At 42.3% G+C, this 24,423-nt stretch overlaps 1 protein-coding gene across 1 annotated transcript in view; it reads right to left on the bottom strand.

Annotated features, from left to right (window-relative positions):
* The window catches only part of SLC22A16 (solute carrier family 22 member 16), a 45,011-nt gene extending 24,264 nt beyond the window's left edge, over positions 1-20,747 (bottom strand). Inside the window, exons 1-2 of the mRNA XM_058566462.1 lie at positions 20,668-20,747; positions 3,350-3,829 (exon numbers count right to left, since the gene is read on the bottom strand). Coding sequence (XP_058422445.1) covers positions 3,350-3,829; positions 20,668-20,720 — 533 coding nt within the window. The 5' untranslated portion in view covers positions 20,721-20,747. The remainder of the gene's footprint in view (positions 1-3,349; positions 3,830-20,667) is intronic.
* Between the last annotated feature and the right edge of the window lie 3,676 nt (positions 20,748-24,423).

Below are 24,423 nucleotides of genomic sequence, written 5' to 3'. Positions count from 1 at the left end.
ATGATTATATATCATTGACACCCTTTTCATCTTTTCATTAGCCATTTGGATTTTTCTTTTATGAAGTGACTTCAGAACTTTTTCTCATTTTTCTATTGGGTTGTCTTTTTCCTATTGATATAAAAATCCTTTGACTATTCTGGATCCTGGTCCTTTAGTTATATGTTAAGCAAATATTTTCTCCCTCTTTCTCTCTCTCTGGCTTGTGTCCTTCTTCTCTTAATGGCGCCTTTGATGGACATAAATTCTAATGAAGTCAAATTTATCCATCTTTTCCTTCATGGTTAGTGCTTTTTGTGTCTTAAAAAAAGTTTTCTCTTCCATTAGGTTCTGAAAATATTCTCCTTATATTATCTTCCTAAAGTTATATAGTTTTGCCTTTCATACATGTACCTTTAATCCTTCTGGAACTGATTTTTGTACTGTAAGGTGTGAGGAAGGGACTCCAATTGTATTTTCTTCTATATGGCTAGACAGTTGTCCCAGCACCACTTATTGATAGTTTTCTTGCTGATATACAATGTCTTCTTTGTTCCATAGTTATGTCTATGAATGCACTAGTCTGTTTCAGGGTCCTCTAAGGGACCATCAATGTGTTTATCTAACAATCTATCTATTTACCTTAATGATTTGATTCTTGAAGTTTGTCATTTTCTCCATAAAGGGCTTACATACATTTTGTTAGATTTATCCATATATATTTTATATTTTTAGGCTTTTGCAATGGCATTTTTCAATTTTTATATTTGTTACTGGTATATAGAGATATAATTAATTTACATATATTGATAATATATCCAGCAAACTCATTAAATGCTCATTAATTGTAATAATTCAGCTGCAAGATTTTCTTCATGCAGAATTGTAATGGCTAGAAATAATGACTTTTTTCTTCCTTCTTTCCCCTTATGCCTTTCTCCCTCCCTCTCCTTCTCTTGCTCTTTTTCTCTCTCTCTTTTGCTTTATAGCACTGGCTAGACTCACCAGTACAATGCTAATAGAACTGGTGTTTCCCACATCCTTGTCTGCTCCTGATCTCAAAGGAAAAGCTTCTAATATTTCACAATTAACATGTTCATGGTTATCTTTGTGTAGATACCCGTTATCATGTTAAGGACATTCTTCTATTTTTAGTTTTTATCATGAATGGATTTTGAAATTTATCAAATGCTTTTCTTGTATTTATTGAGTTGATAATATGAATTTTGTCCTCTAACCTGTTCATGTAGTAAATTCCACTGGTTTGTTTCTAACCAGTGTTTTGGACCTTATCCCTCTGCTTCCATGAATTTGAGTCTCTCATATTTTCCATCTGTCTCTCTGAGTTCTATTATTGATAATTTTTTTCTGAGCTATCATACATTTTACTAATTTTTTCTTTGGTTGTGTATAACAGGTTGTTACAACTGCCCAGGAAGATTGTTATTCACTTTTGTTTTTTTGTTTCTACATGGTCTAGGTAGTTACTTTTCAATTTTATGTCATTTTTATATACAATTTTCAGATTTTTATCAATATTTTCAAGCTTGTCTTCTATTTATTTAAGAATAGTAAACATAGTTATTCTATTATCTATGCCTGATAATTCCAGTACTTGAAGTCTTTGTGTAGAAGTCTCTTTCTGCTGCCTATTGTTTCTGCTGGTGTCTTTTAATCATGTTTTTTGGCTTTGACCAACCTACTTATTTTCCTTAAAAAATAATTTATCAGAATCCTCTTGGGCTAGGATGATGGCAAATGTTGGGTCTTGAATTTGGTTTTCCTCAACTTTTAAGTTAATATGTTAATCTGTTACTGTTTAATGGATGCTGGCAGAAGACACAAGACTCCTGGGACAGAGATAAAGGACATCATTACTTACAACACAGCAAGAGCAACAATACTAGCACAACACTAGTAGAGCATCAGCATATTTGTGGCAGTGGCCCTTGCCCCCAAGTCCCACAGGGACAACACAATGGGCTCAGATGACACCAGCACACGTAGTAGGTTGCATTACAGAAGAGAAACACTGGACTTGAGAAATCTACTGCTTTTATAGCAAGCAGTGAGCAAGCTCACTCTTTGTCTGTGGTAGAGAGAGGACATTACCCGATCTTGGAAGGTTATCAGCTGCATAAACAACTCTGAGAAATGGCCCATGTAAAAGAGTGGTCAGCAACTTGCAGTCTTGGCACACCCAGAAAGATACATAGAAGAGTCCAAGCGACCCAAGGAGGGAGGCTCTCCACCAACTTCTTAGGTCTTTTCCCTCCATCTTACAGTCATTGAGCTCCAATTGAAAGAAATGATTCATAACAACATCTAAGACTTTCCACTTTGTTCCAAAAAAGCCTACTTTGTTCCTCTCCCCACTGACAACCTAATTTCCACACCTCCCAGGAAGACAGTTAGGGAGCAGGAGAGTCTTAAGCATTGAAACATAACTTCAGCCACTAAATAATAACTAGACTCCACTTCTGCTCCAATTTCATTATACAAATGCCACCTCCTGGAGGGGATGGGGGGCGGGGGGAAACACCTGGCACTCCTCCCTTTAGGTTTCCATAGTATTTGCCTCCATTGCTTTCACTGCTAGTATGGCCCTGGCCACAACAAAGCCCTATAATTCTTCTTTGGAACATGCTTGTCAGCCCCATTAGACTGGCACACCCCAAGGGCAGGGATTTCTGACCTAAGCTGTTGTCTTTAAGTTCCCAGTACCCAGCACATGCCGGTAAAATTCACAACTATGGAGACCAAATAAGTTCATCACTGTGCTTTAGCACAGGTACTTAGAGTGTGGTCCATATTCATACAGAGATGAACTTTGCTTTATTTTAAGAGCTTCACATTCATTTTAATGTGTATTTTTTAAAAATATGGCTGATATATCAAACCCACAGTTTCATAGATTTCACTGCTTAGGACCAAGCTACACCTCTTAAAAAGCAAGACTATTTAAAGAAAAAAAATATTCACAGTAATAATTAGTTATCTATTGAGTGGTTATATGTGGAAGGTACTTTTTCTTTATCAATTTTGCAATAACCCTTTGAGCTGAATGCTATTATTTTCATCACCAGCTTACAAACAAGATTTTGAAACACAGTTTAGGCAATTTGCCCAGGGTCCACAGCTAATAAACGGTAGAACCAGGACTTGAACCCAGGCAGACCGTCTTCAGAACCCATTCTCTTACCACTATGTTATTTTGTGTCCCTAAATAACAGATCAGCAAAGAGGTAGGTATTTGGATAAGAGGTATGAAAATGACTAAAGTTTTGAACATAATTCCCTGTCCCCTAAGAAAATCAGATAGAAAAATGAACCCTACACTGATGCAACAATCCTAAATACTTTATTTTACCTGTCAGAAAGGTAGCCAAAAATCACGGCTCCCAGTAGGACTCCAAGCATAAACATGGGCTGGATCAGCCTTGCGAACCATTCTCGGTTACAGACCAGATCCCACTCGGTCACCACGGTGCTGTTCCATTTACTTTGGTCATAGACGTAGCCATCTGAGCAAGGAAAGCTAGTCTTATGGCCATTATAATCATAGTTCAAACTCGACTTGTTGTCCCTTCGGAACCTGTGACACTTTGTGAGCTCCCAGATCTCACCGTTCTGTAGCTGCACTACAACGCGATCTTCATGGCCTGCGGAAAACAGTGTCCAGAGGTCATCCAGCCTCCAACTAGAGATATTGCGGACAAGAACCTGACTCACGTTGCCTGGGGGCCTGCAGGTATGCTGAGGGGACATTGTCAAGAACACAGAAGCCAAGTAGTGGATACCACAAGAGATGTTCTGGAAGGCACACACAAAATAGAGGAATATCTGGTATCTGCAAAAAGAAGAAAAGCAAGTTATTTTATCTGGCCTATGGGCTAAAAGAGAACATGAGCAAATATGTTTTAGTATATATACACATATTAGGTATATTTAGTATACATATACACATATGTAGGTTAGTATATATACGCATATTACATAGCTCTCTCTGCCTGTTAAGAGGACCTGGAAGCAATGACATCCATTAGCAACACACATACCCAGTGCCCAGATCTTGACGTCTAAATACTATTCTCCAATAAGGAAAAATGGCTGATTCTAAGACCAGGACAGGTAGAATACAAAATAAGCCTGGAGCATCTTGTAGTATCAGAAAGTAAGGAAGTGCTCAAAACATAAAAATATGGGCGTATGTCAAAGGGACACAGGAACCAATCTGAAAGAGCTCCCAGTGGCCAAAGCTGAAACAATTTTAGCAACAAAATAAATAGCATAGTATATCCCAAAGTATAAAATAAACATATGAGTCCATACTGTGATGGTTAATCTTATGTGTCAACACGACTGGGCCAAGGGGCCTCCACAGAGCTGGTAAAACATTATTTCTGGGTGTGTCTGAGAGGGTGTCTAGGAGGAGATTAGCATTTGAATCGGTAGACTGAGGAAAGAAGATTGCCTTCACCAACAGGAGTGGGCATCATCCAGTCCACTGAGGGCCTGAATAGAACAAAAAGGCGGAGGAAGGATGAATTCTCTCTCTCTGCTTGGGCTAAGACATCCATCTTCTTCTGCCTTCAGACATTGGTGCTCCTGGGTCTTGGGCTTTCAGACTCAGACTGGGACATACGCCATCTCAGACTGGGACTTACGCCATCAGCCCTCTGATTCTCAGGCCTTTGGACTCAGACTGAATTACACCACTGTCTTTCCTAGGTTTCCAGGCACATTGTGGGACTTCTTGCCTCCATAATCATATGAATCAATTCCTATAATAAATCTCTTCATATCTGTATCTATCTATCTATCTATCTATCTATCTATCTATCTATCTATCTATCTATTTATCTATCTATCTACCTATCTACCTATCTGTCTATCTGTCTATCTATCTATCTATCTCCTATTGATTCTGTTTCTCTGGAGAATCCTGACAAATATGCCATATTGATATAAATAAATGATTGAACAAATTAATAACAAGGAGAGAAGAGACAAATCTATCTTATAGTAGAATTCCAACTAATATCTGTAGATATTCTCCCTTTACAGGAGATGAAGCTTAATTCCCCCTCTTTATTGCTTGCAGGTGGGCTAGAATATAGGAAGAAAGGGGGAAAAAATAGTAACTTTACACTGGGGAAATCTGGCAAACACTATGGTAACCAAACATTGAAGGTTAACATCCCCAGTGATGTTGGGTGGCTATCATGAACCCCCTCACATGATGTGATGAATAGGCACTTCACCTCTGTGGCCTTCTTCCCAAAAACTATAACCCCAGTCTAATCATGAGAAAAACAGCAGATAATCCCAGTTCGGGGGGCATTCTACAGATTGCCTGGCCAATACACCTAAAGACTGTCAAGGTCATAAAAAACAAGGAAAGACTGAGAAACTGCCACAGACCAGAGGAGACTGGGATACCATGACAACTAAATGCAATGAGGTACCCTGGATTGGATCCTAGAACAGGAAGAGGACATGCATGGGAAAACTGGTGAACTCTACATAAAGTCTAGAGTTTAGCTAATAGTAATGTACTAACATCAATTTCTTATTTTTGACAAATACAACATGGTGATGTAAGATGTTAACAGCAGGGGAAACTGGGTGAGGGGCATAGAGGAACTCTGTACTATCTTTGCAACTTTCCTATAAATCTAAAATTATCCAAAAATTAAGTTTATTCAAAATTTAAAAAATAAATGTAGGGTCTCCAAATTTAAAGACTGTGACATATTTTCTGAAATAAAAATTGTCTCGGAGCCGGCCAGGTGGCATAGCGGTTAAGTTCGCGTGCTCCGCTTCTTCGGCCTGGGGTTCGCAGGTTCGGATCCCGGGTGCAGACCTATGCACCACTCATCAAGCCATGCTGTGGCGGCATCCCACATATAAAATAGAGGAAGATGGGCACAGATGTTAGCTTAGGGCCAAGCTTCCTCACCAAAAAAAAAAAAAAGAAAAATTGTCTCCCAGGGACAACCAGGCACATAGGACTGCAGAGTAGAATATATGAAATTCGGACTGCCCCACGATTTTCCAACCCTGGAATTAAGAGTCAGAACAGCCCCTTTGGGGCAGGACTGTGTTGGCAGTGGTGTGGACCTGTGGGCAACAGGGCTTGTCAGCTGCAGAAGACTTGTGCTTCTCAAAGACCCACATAGGAGGTTTGCCCCACCTTCCAAAGCCTGAAACAATTGGGTGCTCCTGTGCCTGAGGCCAGCCCCACCCAGCTGCAATCCTCAGAGAGCTGACAAGAGACCTAATAGGCTAGAGGCTTACAGCAATTGTAAGGCCCTGAGCCTAACAACCTGCCATGCTGGGGGCCTACTCACTTAAAAGAAATACTGCAACACAAATGTGGTATTAGAACTTACAGCCAACCATGCTGGGGCTCCCCACACCTGATAAAGAGACAGAAGGGCCCACAACAACTACAAGCAGCTGAGCATAACAACAGCTGGCCAGGAGCATAACTCAGCCTCCCTGGGCGCCTATAGGGAGAGCTAACAGGCCACAATAGAAGGACACACGTAGCCCACATAGGGGTCACCCCTGGAACATTGAGAACTGAGGGAAGCACACTGGAAGCCTCCTAAGGCATCACTTACATAAGGTCACCTATCCAAGAGCAGGAGACGTAGCTGACCTACCTAATACGTAGAAACAAGCACAGGGAAAGAGGCAAAATGAGGAGGCAAAAGAATACATTCCAAGTAAGGGAACAGGACAAAAACCCAGAAAAGGAACTAAGTGAAACAGAAATGAGCAACCTACCTGACAGAGAGTTCAAACTAAGAGTGTTAAGGATGCTCACTGATCTGGGGAGAAGAATAGATGAACTCAGTGAGAATGTCAACAAAGAAATGGAAGATATAAAAAAGAACCAATCAGAAATGACAAATACAATACTGGAAATGAAAAACTCATTAGAGGGACTCAAAAGCAGAGTAAAGGATACAGAAGAACGGATCTGTGAGCTAGAAGAAAGACTAGAAGAAATTACCCAAGGTGAACAGGTAAAAGAGAAAAGAATTAAAAAGAGTGAGGACAGTCTAAGGGACCTCTGGGACAACATCAAGCACACTAACATCCGTGTTATAGGTGTCCCGGAAGGAGAAGAGCGAGACAAGGGGGCAGAGAATCTATTTCAAGAAATAATAGATGAAAACTTCCCAAACCTAAGGAAGGAAACAGACATCCAGGTACAGGAAGCACAGAGAGCCCCAAACAAGAGAAACCCAAAGAGGCCCACACCAAGACACATCATAATCAAAATGTCCAGAATTAAAGATAAAGAGAGAATCCTAAAAGCCGCAAGAGAATGTCAAGTTACATATAAAGGAAACCCCATAAGGCTATCAGCTGACTTCTCAGCAGAAACCTTACAGGCTAGAAGAGAATGGCACGATATATTTAAAGTGCTAAAAGGAAAAAACTTACAGCCAAGAATACTCTACCCAGCAAGGTTATCATTCAAAATGGAAGGAGAGATCAAAATTTTCCCAGATAAGCAAAAATTAAAGGAGTTTGTCACCAAGAAACCAGTGCTACAAGAAATGTTAAAGGGACTGATTTAAGGGGAAAAGAGAAGACCATAAATAAGAAAAATTATTTATTTCCATGATTAGAACGTAATGGATACAAATGTACAAAAAAGAGGTTAGATACGATATCAAAAACATAAAAGGAGGGAGGAGGGGAGTTAAAGAGTAGAGCTTTCAGACAGAGGTCAAACTAAAGTGACCATCAATTCTGTATAGAAGAAGTAAGGAACAAAGAAGGACTACTAAAACACTGAGAAAAAAAAAAAAAGTTAAAAAATGGCAGTAAGTACATACTTATCAATAGCGACTTTAAACATCAATGGACTAAATGCTCCAATTAAAAGGCATAGGGTGGCTGACTGGATAAAAAAACAAGACCCATATATATGCTGCATACAAGAGACACACTTCAGACCTAAAGACACTCACAAACTGAAAGTGAAGGGATGGAAAAAGATACTCCACACAAATGACAATGAAAAGAAAGCTGGGGTAGCAGTACTCATATCAGACAAAATAGACTTTAAAACAAAAACTGTAAAAAGAGACAAAGAAAGGCATTACATAATGATCAAGGGAACAATCCAACAAGAGGATATAACAATTGTAAATATCTACGCACCCAATGTAGGTGCACCTAAATATATAAAGCAATTATTAACAGACATAAAAACAGAAATAGACAGTAACACAATAATAGTAGGGGACTTTAACACTCCACTTACACCAACGGATAGATCATCCAAACAGAAGATCAATAAGGAAACATTGGCCTTAAACGACACACTAGAACAGATGGACCTAGTAGATATATACAGAGCATTCCATCCAAAAACCAAAGAATACACGTTCTTTTCAAATGCACGTGGGACATTCTCCAGGATTGATCACATATTAGGCCACAAAACAAGTCTCCATAAATTTAAGAAGATTGAAATAATACCAACCATCTTTTCTGACCACAACGGTATGAAACTAGAAATCAACTATAGGAAGAAAATCAGAAAAGCCACAAATACATGGAGATTAAACAAAATGCTACTGAACAACGACTGGGTCAACGATGAAATCAAAGAAGAAATCAAAAATTACCTGGAGACAAATGAAAATGAAAATACGACACGCCAGAATTTATGGGATACAGCAAAAGCGGTTCTAAGAGGGAAGTTTATAGCGATACAGGCCTATCTCAACAAACAAGAAAAATATCAAATAAACAATCTAACAATGCACCTAAAGGAACTGGAAAAAGAAGAACAAACAAAGCCCAAAATCAGTAGAAGAAGGGAAATAATAAAAATCAGAGCAGAAATTAATGAAATAGAGACTAAAAAAACAATAGAAAAAATTAATAAAACCAAGAGCTGGTTCTTTGAAAAGATCAACAAAATAGACAAACCTTTAGCTAGACTCACCAAGAAAAAAAGAGAGAAGGCACAAATAAGTAAAATCAGAAATGAAAGAGGAGAGGTTACAACAGACACCTCAGAAATACAAAAGATTATAAGAGAATACTATGAAAAGCTATATGCCAACCAATTCGACAATCTGGAAGAAATGGATAAATTCTTAGAATCATACAACCTTCCAAAACTGGATCAAGAAGAAGTAGAGAATTTGAATAAACCAATCACCAGTAAGGAGATCGAAACAGTAATCAAAAACCTCCCCAAAAATAAAAGTCCAGGACCAGACGGCTTCCCTGGTGAATTCTACCAAACGTTCAAAGAAGACTTAATACCTATCCTTCTCAAACTCTTCCAAAAAATTGAGGAGGGGGGGAAGCTCCCTAACTCATTCTACAAAGCTGACATTACCCTGATACCAAAACCAGACAAGGACAACACAAAAAAAAAAAAGAAAATTACAGGCCAATATCACTGATGAACATCGATGCGAAAATCCTCAACAAAATACTAGCAAATCGCATACAACAATACATTAAAAAGATTATACACCATGATCAAGTGGGATTTATTCCAGGTATGCAGGGATGGTTTAACATTCGCAAATCAATCAACGTAATACACCACATTAATAAAATGAAGAACAAAAATCACATGATCATCTCAATAGATGCAGAGAAAGCATTTGACAAGATACAGCATCCATTTATGATAAAAACTCTGAATAAAATGGGTATAGAAGGAAAGTACCTCAACATAATAAAGACCATATATGAGAAACCCACAGCTAATATCATCCTCAATGGTGAAAAACTGAAAGCTATCCCTCTAAGAACAGGAACCAGACAAGGATGCCCACTGTCACCACTCCTATTTAACATAGTATTGGAAGTCCTAGCCAGAGCAATCAGGCAAGAGAAAGAAATAAAAGGGATCCAAATTGGAAAGGAAGAAGTGAAACTGTCACTATTTGCAGATGACATGATTTTATATATAGAAAACCCTAAAGAATCCACCAGAAAACTTTTAGAAGTAATAAACGAATATGGTAAAGTTGCAGGACACAAAATCAACATACAAAAATCAGTTGCGTTTCTGTACACTAACAACGAAGTAGCAGAAAGAGAAATTAAGAATACCATCCCATTTACAATTGCAACAAAAAGAATAAAATACCTAGGAATAAACTTAACCAAAGAGGTGAAAGATCTGTACACTGAAAACTATAAAACATTTCTGAAAGAAATTGAAGAAGACACAAAGAAATGGAAAGATATTCCGTGCTCTTGGATTGGAAGAATTAACATAGTTAAGATGTCCATACTTCCTAAAGCCATCTATAGATTCAATGCAATCCCTATCAAAGTTCCAACAACATTTTTCACAGAAATAGAACAAAATATCCTAAAATTTATATGGAACAACAAAAGACCCCGAATAGCTAAAGGAATCCTGAGAAAAAAGAACAAAGCTGGAGGTATCACACTCCCTGATTTCAAAATATACTACAAAGCTATAGTAACCAAAACAGCATGGTACTGGCACAAAAACAGACACACAGATCAATGGAATAGAATCGAAAGCCCAGAAATAAACCCACACAGCTATGGACAGCTAATCTTTGACAAAGGAGCCAAGAACATACAATGCAGAAAAGAAAGTCTCTTCAACAAATGGTGTTGGGAAAACTGGATAGCCACATGCAAAAAAATGAAAGTAGACCCTTACCTTACACCATACACAAAAATTAACTCCAAATGGATTAAAGACTTGAATGTAAGACCTGAAACTATGAAACTTCTAGAAGAAAACATAGGCAGTATGCTCTTCCACATGGGTCTTAGCAACATCTTTTCAAACACCACATCTGACCGGGCAAGAGAAACAATAGAAAAAATAAACAAATGGGACTACATCAAACTAAAAAGCTTCTGCACAGCAAAGGAAACCATCAACAAAACGAAAAGACAACCTAACAATTGGGAGAAGATATTTGCAAACCATACATCTGATAAGGGCTTAATCTCCAAAATATATAAAGAACTCATGCATCTCAACAACAAAAAAACTACCAACCCAATTAAAAAATGGGCAAAAGACCTGAACAGACATTTCTCCAAAGAAGATATACAGATGGCCAACAGACACATGAAAAGATGTTCAAAATCACTAACTATCAGGGAAATGCAAATCAAAACTACAATGAGATATCACTTCACACCCGTCAGAATGGCTATAATTAACAAGACAGGAAACAATATGCGTTGGAGAGGATGTGGAGAAAAGGGAACTCTCATACACTGCTGGTGGGAGTGCAAACTGGTGCAGCCACTATGGAAAACAGTATGGAGATTCCTCAAAAAATCAAGGATAGAACTACCATATGATCCAGCTATTCCACTGTTGGGTATTTATCCAAAGAACTTGAAAACACCAATTTGCAAAGGTACATGCACCCATGTGTTCATTGCAGCGTTATTCACAATAGCCAAGACTTGGAAGCAACCTAAGTGCCCATCAAGGGACAAATGGATAAAGAAGATGTGGTATATATACACAATGGAATACTACTCAGCCATAAGAAACGATGAAATCCAGGCATTTGTGACAACATGGATGGACACTGAGGGTATAATGCAAAGTGAAATAAGTCAGAGGGAGAAGGTCAAATACCGCATGATTTCCTTCATTAAGTAGTAGATAATAACAACAATAAACAAACACATAGGGACAGAGATTGGATTGGTGGTTACCAGAGGGGAAGGGGGGAGGGAGGAGGGTGAAAGGGATAATTCGGTACATGTGTGTGGTGATGGGTTGTAATTAGTATTTTGGTGGTGAACATGATGTAGTCCATGCAGAAATAGAAGTACAATGATGTACACCTGAAATTTTTACAATGTTATAAACCAATTAAAAAAAAAAAAGAACAGCCCCTTTGGGCAGGTGATATCATTATTTAGATTTAAAACAGAATCAGTTCAGACAATGAAGAACATTACTAGAAAACCACTATAACAGGAAGTAGAAAATAGGTCCTGTCAGATCACACTGAGGCAAACTTGCATGTTGATACATGTGATCTTTATCTCCCTTCCTCCTTTTCACACCTGCCCACCCACCTGGTCCTGATGCTCCCTCTCACTACAAGGTGCTTCTGACCATCCTTCAGCTCAGCGGTCCTCAAACTTGTTGGTCCCAGGAGTCTTGATATTCTTAAAAATTTTGAGGACCCCAAGAGGCTTTTCTTTATGTGGGTGATATCTATCAATATTTACGTATTAGAAATTAAAATGGAAAAAATTAAAAATATTTATTACTCCCTCTACACATAACAATAATAAGTCCATTGCATGTTAACATTAAATAACATATAGCTGTAGTTTTCAAAACAAAATTGGTGAGAAAAGTGGCACTGTCTTATATTTAAAACTTGGATTAATAAGAGACAGCTCATCTCATATCTGCGTCTGCCTTCAATCTGATGCGTTATTACACGTCATCTAGCTTCTAGAAAATTCCATTGTACTTTCATGAGAGAGTGAGGGTAAACAAGGCAACGTCTGAGTATTACCACGAAAATAGTTTGAGCCCTGCAGACCCCAGAGATCTACAGATCACAGTCTGAGAACTGCTGGTGGAGCCTCTTCTTTCTAGAGTCCCCTCTCTCCACGTCTCCTCTTTTCCCTTCACACTAACCACCCACCTTCAGCCCCTCTTTCCCATCCTGCCTGCTTCTCTCAGTTCGACCCTGTCTATTTGCTCCCCCTGCTCCACTCTCACTCAGTTACTCACTGTCTCTCCCCGTTTCTTTCTTTCTCTTCTCTGACCACAATATGCAACCGAAGTACTGTTCCGTTACTTATGTTGACTTTTTTAAAGAACACCAGGTGAATGTCTTCTATTTCTCTATCAAACCAACAACAAAAAAAGTCCCATAAAAGGTTGAATGAAAGTCCCATAAGGGTAGAAATTGTGGTTCAGTCACTTTAGTATTTCCTGTAGCACTTAGCAAGGGGGGTAATGCAGTATATACAGAATGTCATAGAATATCCCAGACTGAAAATGAGCAGCACTGGAGTTAATGCATACTCAGGACTCAGGTAAGGAGAGGTGTCCAAGAGCCCAGTGTATCCAAAAAATTTGACTGGGTTCCCCATCGGTAAAAAAATGAATGTGTGGGGGCCAGCCTGGTGGCGTAGTGGTTAAGTTCGAGGTCTCCACTTTGGTGGCCTAGGGTTTCCAGGTTCAAATCCCAGACATGGACTGGCACACTGCTCATCAAGCCATGCTGTGGCAGCATCCCAGATACAAAATAGAGGAAGATGGGCACAGATGATAGCTCAGAGCCAATCTTCCTCAGCTAAAAAAAGAAGATTGGCAATAGATGTTAGCTCAGGGCCAATCTTCCTCACCAAAAAAAAAAAAAAAATGAATGCGTGTGTGTGTGTCTGTGTGTGTGCACAGACATATAAAATGAGCATATATACATACACATATTCACATAATACTGAATTAACATATTATGTATATTGAAATATAAACTCACATATGTATATTTACTTATATACATACATTCATATGCAAAATGGGTGTTTTTATGGCATTCCAAAGGATCATCTTTGCCCGCCATAGGGGTGAACACACCCCACTTTGGACACTATCGCAAGTGACAATGCTAGGCAAAGTCACAGCAGTGGTGCTGTGGGGTTATCAAGCTGGCGACCTCCCCAAGTCCTCAGGATGACTGCCAAGCTGGTACGTGGCCACCATTCCTCCTTCTCATAGAACCTCACGTGGATAAATGACAAGTAAAGTCGAATCAGTTTAAAGCGTTGTGGCTATCAGGACACCACAGGCTGGTGGTGCTGGCCACAGTTTCAAAGCTGAACTCTGTATCTTACCCTGGCCCTGGGAGCTAGTTCAGAGAAGAAAAACACAAAGCAAAAGGCAGGCAGGAATTAAGTGGCTTCTTTCTAGCAACGGAAGGAAAGGGAGACACAAATTACTATTCTCAGGGTCTCTTTGGGATGAGCAGCCAAGAGAAGAACCTAGAGCTCCGAAGCTTGAGTCCTCAAGCTAACGGAGGTCAGCTCTGTTTTTCCAGAAAAGGTGCCTGTGGCAGAAGAAAAATGACCAGAAATCAGCCTCAACCTATTCCATACAGAGGGGCTGGGCAGGGACAGCAGGCTGAGAAGGTAAGACTGAGTTGCTGTGGCTCAAAAGACTCCAAGAGGCTACGATCATGGTTCAAAAGAGTGGTGCTTGAACCTTCACCCCTGCAGGTCACAAGCCATCATGCGCTGCTGGATTCACTGCAGAGCCTTGGGGTCAGGCTTTGCCCTTGGCCTGCACACTATGCTACCTGTGAGCGCGTGGCATGGCTGGAAGATCACTTGCCCCCAGGCAACAGGTTTGCACATTCAGGGGATGTTTCTTCCTTCCCCGGCGTTTTCTCAGGAAGCATTTCCCAGCCAGCTAGAAGCGCTCTGTTAGAGAATTCCATCCCAGCGGTTCTGCTGGCAACAGGCAGATTCCAGATGGGCCTGTTCTTACACAGGAGGTCCTCACTGCCCCACTTCTCTCGCCCAGGCTCCACCTGCTGCTGGTGCTGTTCTGCACATGGCACCTTATCCGGCATTGTCTTGGTCACTGTGCATGTTCTACTGACACCTTATGTTGGACCATGCTGTACAGTTTAAGCACTTTCCTGTTCATGGTCTCACTGAATCATTGCAACATACTCCAAAGTGTGTGGGCCAGCTGAAATTTACTGATCCAAAACACTTTGCCTAGCAAATTACTCATGTAAATAAAAAGGAAAGCTAATCTTACTTAAGAAAACAGTTCATATTTACCAAGTCTTTTTTTTAAATCAAGCACCTAAGTGTCTCTACTTTACTATAAGTATTAGACTAATGGGTATTACCATCTGTCCTTGAAAGTAATAAAACTTCACTGCCCTAAAAGTAACCAGTACTCAACATCATAAAGATATCAACTCTCCCAAAGTTAATTTATAAATTTACTTTTCAGTGCAAAACATTGGAAACTTGAATGTCCTCAAGCAGGAGATTAGTCACATAAATTATGGTAAAAGTATAAATACTGCCTGGGGATGCCAGAGGGAAAGAGCAGCATGGAGTTTTTCACTAAAGGCAAGCTCCTGGGGTCTAAAACAGATCGAGAATCAGACTATCCCGATCATTACAGTGTGGAGTTTGTGGTGGGCCGGCATCTAACTGCCAGATTCCATGGCATTCAAGACTTGGGCATCGGATCCTCTTGAAACAAAACCCTGTTTGGGACCTGAGAGGCATCCTATAAAAACAATCCTATATAAATATGACTGAGAATGGAACATAAATCATATGATGCACATAATTATAATTCTTTGACTCCTTCCCACTCCACAAATTTCAATTCAGCAAACTACAACAAAGTGCCTGCAAACAGAAGACAGGTTTTGTTTGTCTGAAGGTTATCTGCCTGCCCCCGAAGGCACCTGGGTTTGGTACCTAAGTAGAGCCATCACCTGGAACAGCTCCACCGCTGAAAAGCTCGCATTCTGCTCTCTGACCATGACCTCGCAACCTCCCAGCTCCCCCGTCCTTCCCACTGACCCCATCTCCAGCACCATCCAGGTGTCCATTCTTGGGATTCTACCAACTTCTCTAGTCTCTCAGACACACACCTCCCAACAGACCACCCACCCTGGCAGGCCTCTGAAGCTAGGATTTGTATTCTCTGCCCACCCTCCACCCCCGCCAGTGACTGTGGTTCAAGAGGTCTGAGGTGGGATCCAGGACTCTACACAAGCTTGAAAAGCTTCCTAGGAGATTCCGATATGGATGAGAAACACTGTCCAGAAGATCAAATTCTCTGGTTTAACTATACGCCAATATAAGGTTTGACGTTCAAAATATTTAACAATTGTTGTGGAGCAACTGGAACTCTCATAAATGGCTTGTGAGGGTGTAATTTGTTACAACCACTTTGCAAAACTGTTTGGCAGCTGACCACGCGCATGCTCAGCGACAGAGCAATTCCTCTCCTAAGTACATACCCAAAGAAATGCGTACACGAGTACCCCAAAACACATATACAAGAAAGACTATTTTTAATAAGCCCAACCTGGAGACAATCTACATGTCTGTTGACAGTAAATGAATAAACTGTGGAATATTCTTGCCGTGACATACTATACAGCAATGAAAATCAACAAACTACTGTGACACACAATATGGGTGAATCTCACAAACACAATGTTGAACAAAAGAAGCCAGACAGAGAGTACAAGATTTTTTACTCCATTGAGCCAAAGTTTAGAATCAGGCAAAACTAGATGTGAAGATAGTAGTGAGATTGGGGGAGAGGTATGGGGTAGGGCTTGGGAGAGGGCACGAGAAGGGGTGATCTGGGTAGTGGTAACAATGGTGTGTTCACTTTATGATGATTCATCAGGTTGCAGATTATGCTGCACATTTTTCTGTATATATGTAATATATCAATTTGAGTTTTATATCTGCAAGACCCAGGGAGAGAGAAAAGTATTCAGCAATGCCCTTGCTGAGGCACGATTAGAATGCGTGCCAAGGCACACCCAGGCTGTCTACACGGTGCCTGCCAGCTGAATTTCAGCCCTGGATGGCCACCCAATCCACAGTGACAAGGAGACATCTTGCCTGCACAATGCATTGTTTACCCAAATGCCTACTGGATGTCTCGACCTGGAATTCCCACAAGGAACTCAAGTTAGCATCTCAAACTGATCTCAAAATCCAAGTCCCAAGCCTGCCGCAGCTGGAGTGTAACTGTGTCTGAGTTTAGGGCTCCACTTCCCCTTCATGCCTTAGGGCCAGGAGGTCCCTTCAACTCCATCGATTAAAACTGTCCCATCCTCCCTGCTCACACTCCCCCTGCTTCAGTCCAGACCCTCACTATCTCCACCGGGGCTCTTACCTGGGTCTTCTCTGGTCTCCTTGCCCCCGACTCCTGCTCCTCCAACGCACCTTCCATTCTGCAAAGTGATCTTTCTAATACCCAAACCCCTTAGCATGACATGTAAAAATACTCTTGGGGATGATTGTAAGCTTACCTCTCACCAGCCTTCTCCCATCCTCATGCTATATACTCCAGAAATAATAAGCCACTTAGCAGTCCCCAAACAAGCCCTGCTAGTTCACACAGATATGCTTTCTAGGTGCTGGAAAGGTCCTGAGCATTCTTTCAATTCACATTTGTCTTTCCCAGTTGCAAGGATAACCTCTGGAAAAAACAAAACCCCACCTCTTTAGGCATCTAGCATTCTAACATATCACTCTCTCCCTTGTAAAGACTGTTGTCCATCAGGTGTCACCCATGTGTCTAACCTAAGGCCCCTCCAAGACAATAGATTTATAGATACAACACACCACTGTGCCCCCAGCTGGAGAGACACACCAATGGAAACAGAACCATGCAGACACAATAGGCAGAAAACCCAGAGGGAAGGAAACGCAAAGAAGACCAGAACCCTCAGGAAATGGACCCATGCAATCTGGATGACAGGTGAAGAAAATTACTTTCAGTCCTAGATTTATGTCATTCTGTATAAAGAAGCATAACAAGTGATACCCCACTCCGGGTAAGAGCATGGACTCCAGAGCCAGACTGCTGAGTTTGAATGTTGGCTCTGTTACTTACTACCTGGGACCTTGGGCAAGATCCTTAACCTTTCTGTGCCTCAGTTTCCTCATCTGAAAAATGGGTTGTTGTGGGGATAGAAAGAGTTAACACATGTAAAGCACTATGGCACCTTATAGGTGCATACCAGTGTTAGCTCTTACGATGTGCATAAGGTGAAGTCAAAAAAGAAGAGTCAGGGGCTGGCCCAGTGGTGTAGAGGTTAAGTTCATGTGCTCTACTCCAGTGGCCCGGGATTCGCGGGTTCGGATCCCAGGCGCAGACCTAAGCACCGCTTATCAAGCCATGCTCTGGCAGGTGTCCCACATATAAAGTAGGAAGATGGGCATGGATGTTAGCCCAGGGCCAATCTTCCTCAGCAAAAAGAAGAGGATTGGCAACAGATGTTAGCTCAGGGCTAATCTTCCTCACAAAAAAAAAAAGAAGAAGAAGAAGAGTCAAAAAAGGTTTATACATAGAAAAAGAAAAAACACTCCTTATATCCATGGATGTAGGTCAGCCACAAGGCTCCACATTCCAATTCTGAAATTTTAGACCATCTCTCCCCTCATCCCAAGACAACTCAGACATCTAGGTTCTTAGATCCCTTCAACACAGATGCTTGAATATCAGTCTCCTCAGTTCCCTCTGACACCAGGCTTAAGCCATGAAGTTTATGGAACGTCAATGTGGCTTCAGGACAAGTCCTGGAAAGGCTTTCTAATTCTTCTTAGGTGTTCTGCTTTCCTCTCTTAAAGGTGATTAGGATTCCTCACCCTTGAAATGACTCAGGAGAAATGAGAGTTAGTTCTCTACTTAACACTGTCACTAGGTTTCCTTAAGACTAAATAATAATACGAAATGACCTCTCTTTCTATTTACAAACAATAAAGAGACCAGTTAGAGCAAATACCAGAGAAATCGTGGGGTACTGTGTTACGGTCACACTGTTTTCGCCTTCTGCAGTAAGCACTGGCTTGTGACCCTTTTCACAATCAACCCTTCCCACCAGGGTGGGGACCCAGGCAACAATAACAGCCATGATATATGGAGAACTTACTGAATGATAAGACTTTTGAATACATTATGGCGTCTGGCTAAGAGTTGTCTCCCAAAATCCATTCTCCCCTTCTTCCTCCGTGGTGAGCTACATTTGACCGTGTGGGTGAAGAGGACGGGAGCAGCTGCCCCTGGTGCAGAGAGGGAGCCCCACACTGCGGATGGCGGAGCTGTCTGGGTCCCTGGATGACCCCCTGGAACAGAACCTGCCCTGGAAGGTTACTAGAGAGGACAAACTTCCAAATGAGGGATCTCTTTGTTACAGCACCTTAACCAAACACCAGCTAACACAATTACCTTGGTTAATCCTAAAATACACAGGGAAAGAATGGTATTAGTACCTCCTACCTCACAGGGTTACTGTGAGGATGAAATGAGAGACTTGTGGAGTCCTTACAACAAGCATTTGTGGTACTATTATCATCCCCATTTTACAGATGAGGAAGTGGTAAGTGAAATGCTCCAGACCATCTAGTTAACACATGGTAGAGCCAGGACTGGAGCTCAGACATCTAACCCCGGAGCTGATTTTGTAATCCCCATGCTATTGCACTTCAAGAAGGATAAATGAAATAATACGTAAAAGGCCTGGCCGAGTGCCGGGGTTGGTACCTAATTGTGCTCAGGGGAGCATCATCGTTGAGAGCATGGCCGATGGACATCCAGTGACATCCAATTCTGCTCTGCTCTTACTAGATTTGTGACTGAGCCACAAGCCCCGGTTTTCTCCTACGTAAAATGAGAGTGATATTGCCAATCTCATAAAGCTGTAGATTAAAGAAGGTAACAAGTACGAAGAGCTCAGGACCGAGGCAGGCAGGACTGGCGTTCAGTAATGTGGGTATCAGGAGCAAGCAGCGGGGCGCTGGGGCCTCCCGCCCTCCCCCGCCTGGTCAACTGCTTCCTCTTTGCGAGGCTGGGAATCATAACCAACATTTGTGCAAGCTCCCACCCAGGAGAGCAGCACCACATCATCCCTGCACCTGGGAGGCACAGAAGGCAGGAATTATGACGGTTCTCATTTGGTGGATAGGAAACGGAGACACAAGATTCCCAGAATCATATTAGGGGTAAGCCGGGGTTCAGACTTAGCTCCAAATCTCTGATCGGTGGCATGCTGTATGGCCCCTCACCCAGCTGCCTCTCCTCCCAGAACGTTCTGGGTTAGACAGAGGAACACTTCTCCATGAATGAATGAGCGAATGAATACATTTAAAAATTTTTTAAATTAATTTGACAAATGAAAAGAGGGTTCCAGGTGTACAAAGGCTAAACCTAGGTCCCAGCATGCGGTAGCTGTGGCTCTTTGGCCCTACCAGCCTCAGTTTCCCAATCATTAAAATAAGGATTCGAACACCTCCTTGGCAAGATCCCCTGAGCATCGAATGAAGCGGTGTGTGTAACCACCCGGCAGTGTACCTGGCACAGATTAGCTTTCTATAAACGGCAACAAATTCTGACTACCGGTTGCCCTGGGACAATACCTGCCAGGCACTGAGAGAGACCCTGCGGCGGGCCGGGGCGGGGCGCGACAGCACAGCAGGCGTCTGGGGAAGTGAAAGAGGAGACGGTTTGTTGGATTAGGGAACCGAGCGCCAGGAACAGGCGCTCCTCTACTCGTGTGACCCGGCCTCTCCAGCCGGGCCCCGGGACTCCCAGAAGGCGCGCCCCGGGTCCCACCTGCCGGGTAGCGGGCGCGCCGGGCGGGGGGACCTCGCACCCACCGGCTACCCTCCCGAAGCGAGCCCCAGCGCCCCTCTGCAGGCTGTGCGGAGGTCCCGCCGCCAGAGTCCGAGAGGACAAGCCCAGCTCCGGGCCCCGAGTGTGGTGGCGAGTCTCCCGACTCCCCCGGGAAGGAGGGGTGGAGACGTTTTCGGATCGCGAGCGCAGGGCAAGAAGCCCACTTCAAGGCACTGAAACAGACCCCCGGCGCCTCCGTCCATGTGGCGCCAGCTCTCCCTACGCCGTCCTCCCTCCCCACCCCCCCTCCCTACCTGCTGAAGTGCCCCACGTGGTCAAAAATCGGCTCCACGTTGTGAGACCCCATGGTGCGGCCGTGCTCTGCGCTCCGAAGCGGGACGCGCCGAGCTCGCCGCGCGCCCGGGGCTGCGGGCACCGCGCCCGGCCCCGCCCCTCCCCGCCCCGGCCCGCCGCGCCCCCCGGCCCGCCCCGGCCTCCGCGTCCCCTGACCGTGCAAGTGCTCGGGACGCGCGCGGGCCGCCTCTGATCCTCCCTCGGTTGCCCAGTCCCTCCTCCCGTCCCCAGCAGCCTCTGTCTTCTCCCCGCCAACGCGGCCGCTTCCCCAGCGCGCTGTGCCCCCGGAGCCCCGGTGCCCTCACCCCCAGCCCCGCCACTTCCCGCGCCCTCCCCGCCGCCCCGTCCCACTCTTGACACTCACCATGTCCGCGTGGTCGCCACTTCCCGCGCCACTCCTGGCGCCTCGGGATGGTTGGTCACCCGACAGCGCAAGGCGGGAATGCAGAGGTCCAGATTCGGTCTGCGGGCCGCAAGAACTTCAGGATGACACGCCGTACAACAACCGTGCCGCTCAAACTTTCGTGCTGAAGTACTTGGTTTTATGTGTACGTTACTGGACTCCACTCTTTGACAAGCACAAATATCGCTTTCTCAGAGTCCAGCGATTTGAGAGCCACGACGGGGGTCTGTCTACCAGAGCAGGGCATAAATGGCTTCTGAGGACCCTGAGAAGTGGCAGGATCGCTCGGGGCTGTGTTAAAGATGTTACGTTAACCAAAGGGCAAAGGAACTCCCTGGGTAGAGACTGAAGCAGAACGATAACAACTACAAACTCGTACTTGAATAGGATTTGAAAAAGAGGAAAGCCCGCCTTCCAATGTACTTCCCTCACCTACTTGTCAGAGCCTGAAATAGCACCATTGAAGATTTACTCATTTTTGCTGCGTATAGTCCATTCTAGGCGTTTTCTTTTGACATGCAAATACTCCTAGAATGATTAATCCACTAAATAATAATTTGGAGTGAATTTTTTTTAATTAGGTAGATTCCTGCTAACTAGAGAGACTTAAGGTGGGAAATCCTAGAGAGGTACAAATTGCCTGGGGGGTTGGGGGGAGGTTAGTGAGGAGCAGTTTCACCAAGAGCTGACCCTAGGAGGAAAGGAGTGGGGGCCACAGGGACAGGGCAAGACCCTATAATGCTTCAAAGCACCAAAGGGAGAGATACCTGGAAAACATGGAGAAAATTGAACTTTTATCTGCTATTCTAATTACACCAGAAAAATCCTTGAAAAACACAAACTACCAATACCCACTCAAGAAAAAAATAGATAACCAGAATAGCCCTATATCTATTAAAGAAATTAGATGTGTAGTTAAAAACTTTTCCACAAGAAAACCCCAGGCCCGAGTATTTAAGGAAGAAATAATACTGATTCTGCACAAACACTTCAAGAAAACCGAAGAGTAGGGAATATTTCCCAATTCATTCTCAGCATTACCCTGATACCAAAATGTTCAGGCAATGACATAAGGAAACTACAGACTAATATACCTCATGAACATGGACACAAAAATTCTGAAAATTTTAGCAAAGTGAATGCATCTTTATATAAAAAGGACAATACATCCTGACCAAGTGAGATTTATCCCAGGAAAGCAAGAGTGGTTTAACATTTGAAAATCAGCAATATAATTCACCATATTAACAAACTAAAAAAGAAAACTCATAGGATCATCTCAATAGATGCATAAAAGGCATTTGACAAAAATCTAACATCCTTTCATAATAAAACACTCAGCAAACTAGGAATAGAAGGGTCTATGATCTGTTTCTACCCATAGAACACTTCTAATATCAAATGTATGGAGTTTTTCCTCACAGCAACAACCAATTCTCCAGCTCTCCGAATATCAGCTGGGTGACCTACAATTTGATTCAATTCTGACACTAACTACTTGGAGTTAGTATCAGATCCCACAAGTTAAGGGCTCAGTCCCGCAAGACTGTCCCCTACTTCAGAAGTCAATCACAGGTCCCAGGCCTCCCACACTTCTCATCAACTGACTATAAATCAGGCCTTCCCACCACCCCCTCCTCAGGTTCAGTAATTTGCTAGAACAGCTCACAGAACTCAGGAAAACACTTTACTTACGTTTACCAGTTTATTATAAAGGATATTATAAAGAATATAGATGAATAGCCAGATGAAGAGGTACACAGGACAAGGTATGGGGGAAGGAGCATGGACCTTCCATGCCCTCTCTCAGCGCGCCACCTTCCCAGCACATCGATGTGTTCACCAACCCAGAAGCTCTCCCAACCCCATAGTTTAGGGGTTTTTATGAAGGTTTCATTACATAGCCATGACTAATTAAATCATTGGCCATTGGCGATTAACTCAGTCTCCAGCCATTTTCCCCTCTCTGGAGGTCAGGGTACAGAGCTGAAAGTTCCAACCCTCTAATCATGCCTTGTTCTTTCTGGAAACCAACCCCCTTTCTGAAGACACCAAGGGGCCCCCAGCCAACAGTCATGTCATTAGCATACCAAAAAGATACTCTTATCACTTTGGAGATTCCAGCGGTCTCAGAAGCTCTCGTGTCAGGAACTGGGGACTAGGACCAAATATGATGACAAAAGATTTTCCTATCAACCCTGTCACTCAGGAAATTACAAGGGTTTTAGGAGCTCTGTGCCAGGAACTGGGAATGAAGACCAAATACATATTTCTTATTATATCACAATATCACAGAAGGGAATTTCCTCAGTCTGATAAAGGGCATCAATGAAAAACCCATAGCTAACAGTATATTTAATGACAAAAGACTGAATACTTTCTCCCTAGGATTAGGAACAAGAGAATAATGTCCACTCTCACTGCTTCTATTCACCTTTGTAGTGGGGGTTTTAACCAGAGCATTAGGCAAGAAAAAAGAAAAAAATGCCTCCAGATTGGACAGTAAGAAATAAAACTGTCTTTATTCACAGATGATATGGTCATCTATGTAGAAAATCTGATGGAGTCTACAAAAAAAAAAGCTACTAGAATAAACTACTTTAGCAAAGTTGCTTGACAAAATTAACATACAACAATCAATTGTATTTGTATATAGCAGCAATTTCAACTGGACATTGAAATTCTTTCAAATATCATTTCTAATATCACTAGAAATATGAATACTTAGGGATAAATCTCACAAAAAATGTGCAAGACTTATAAACTAAAAACTAGGTATGTGCATGTATTCTGCAACTTGGTTTTTCCCCTGAATATTTGTTTGTGAAATTCATCTATATTGATCCACGTAGCTCTAGCTCATCTTTTTCATTGCTACATAGTATTCCTTTATTCCAACACACCACAATTTACTTAACCATTTTCTAATTGATGGATATGCAGATTGTATTCAGAATTTTACTACAGCAATACTGCTATAAACAGTCCCTATCCATATATATTGGAGTTTTTCTAAGGTATATACCTAAGAATGGAGTTGCTATGTTGTACAGTATACATATCAACTTTATTAAATATTGCCAAATTGCTCTCTAAAGTGGTTGTACCAATTTGCCTCCCAGCCAGCAGAGTATAAAAGTTCTAATTTCCCCACACCTTTGCCAACACTTGGATCATCAGACTGAAACATTAGTCAGTTTCAAAGATGTGAAATGGTATTACATTGGAGTTTTAATCTGCATTTCTCTAATTAGTATCAAGATTGTACATCTTTCCATATGTTGGTTGGTCATTTGGATTTCCTCTTATGAAA

This window comes from Diceros bicornis, chromosome 23 (genome assembly GCF_020826845.1).
Source record: "Diceros bicornis minor isolate mBicDic1 chromosome 23, mDicBic1.mat.cur, whole genome shotgun sequence".
Taxonomy (NCBI): Eukaryota; Metazoa; Chordata; class Mammalia; order Perissodactyla; family Rhinocerotidae; genus Diceros; species Diceros bicornis.
Note: the sequence above shows the minus strand (reverse complement) of the source record. Positions and strands in the feature narration are given on the sequence as shown.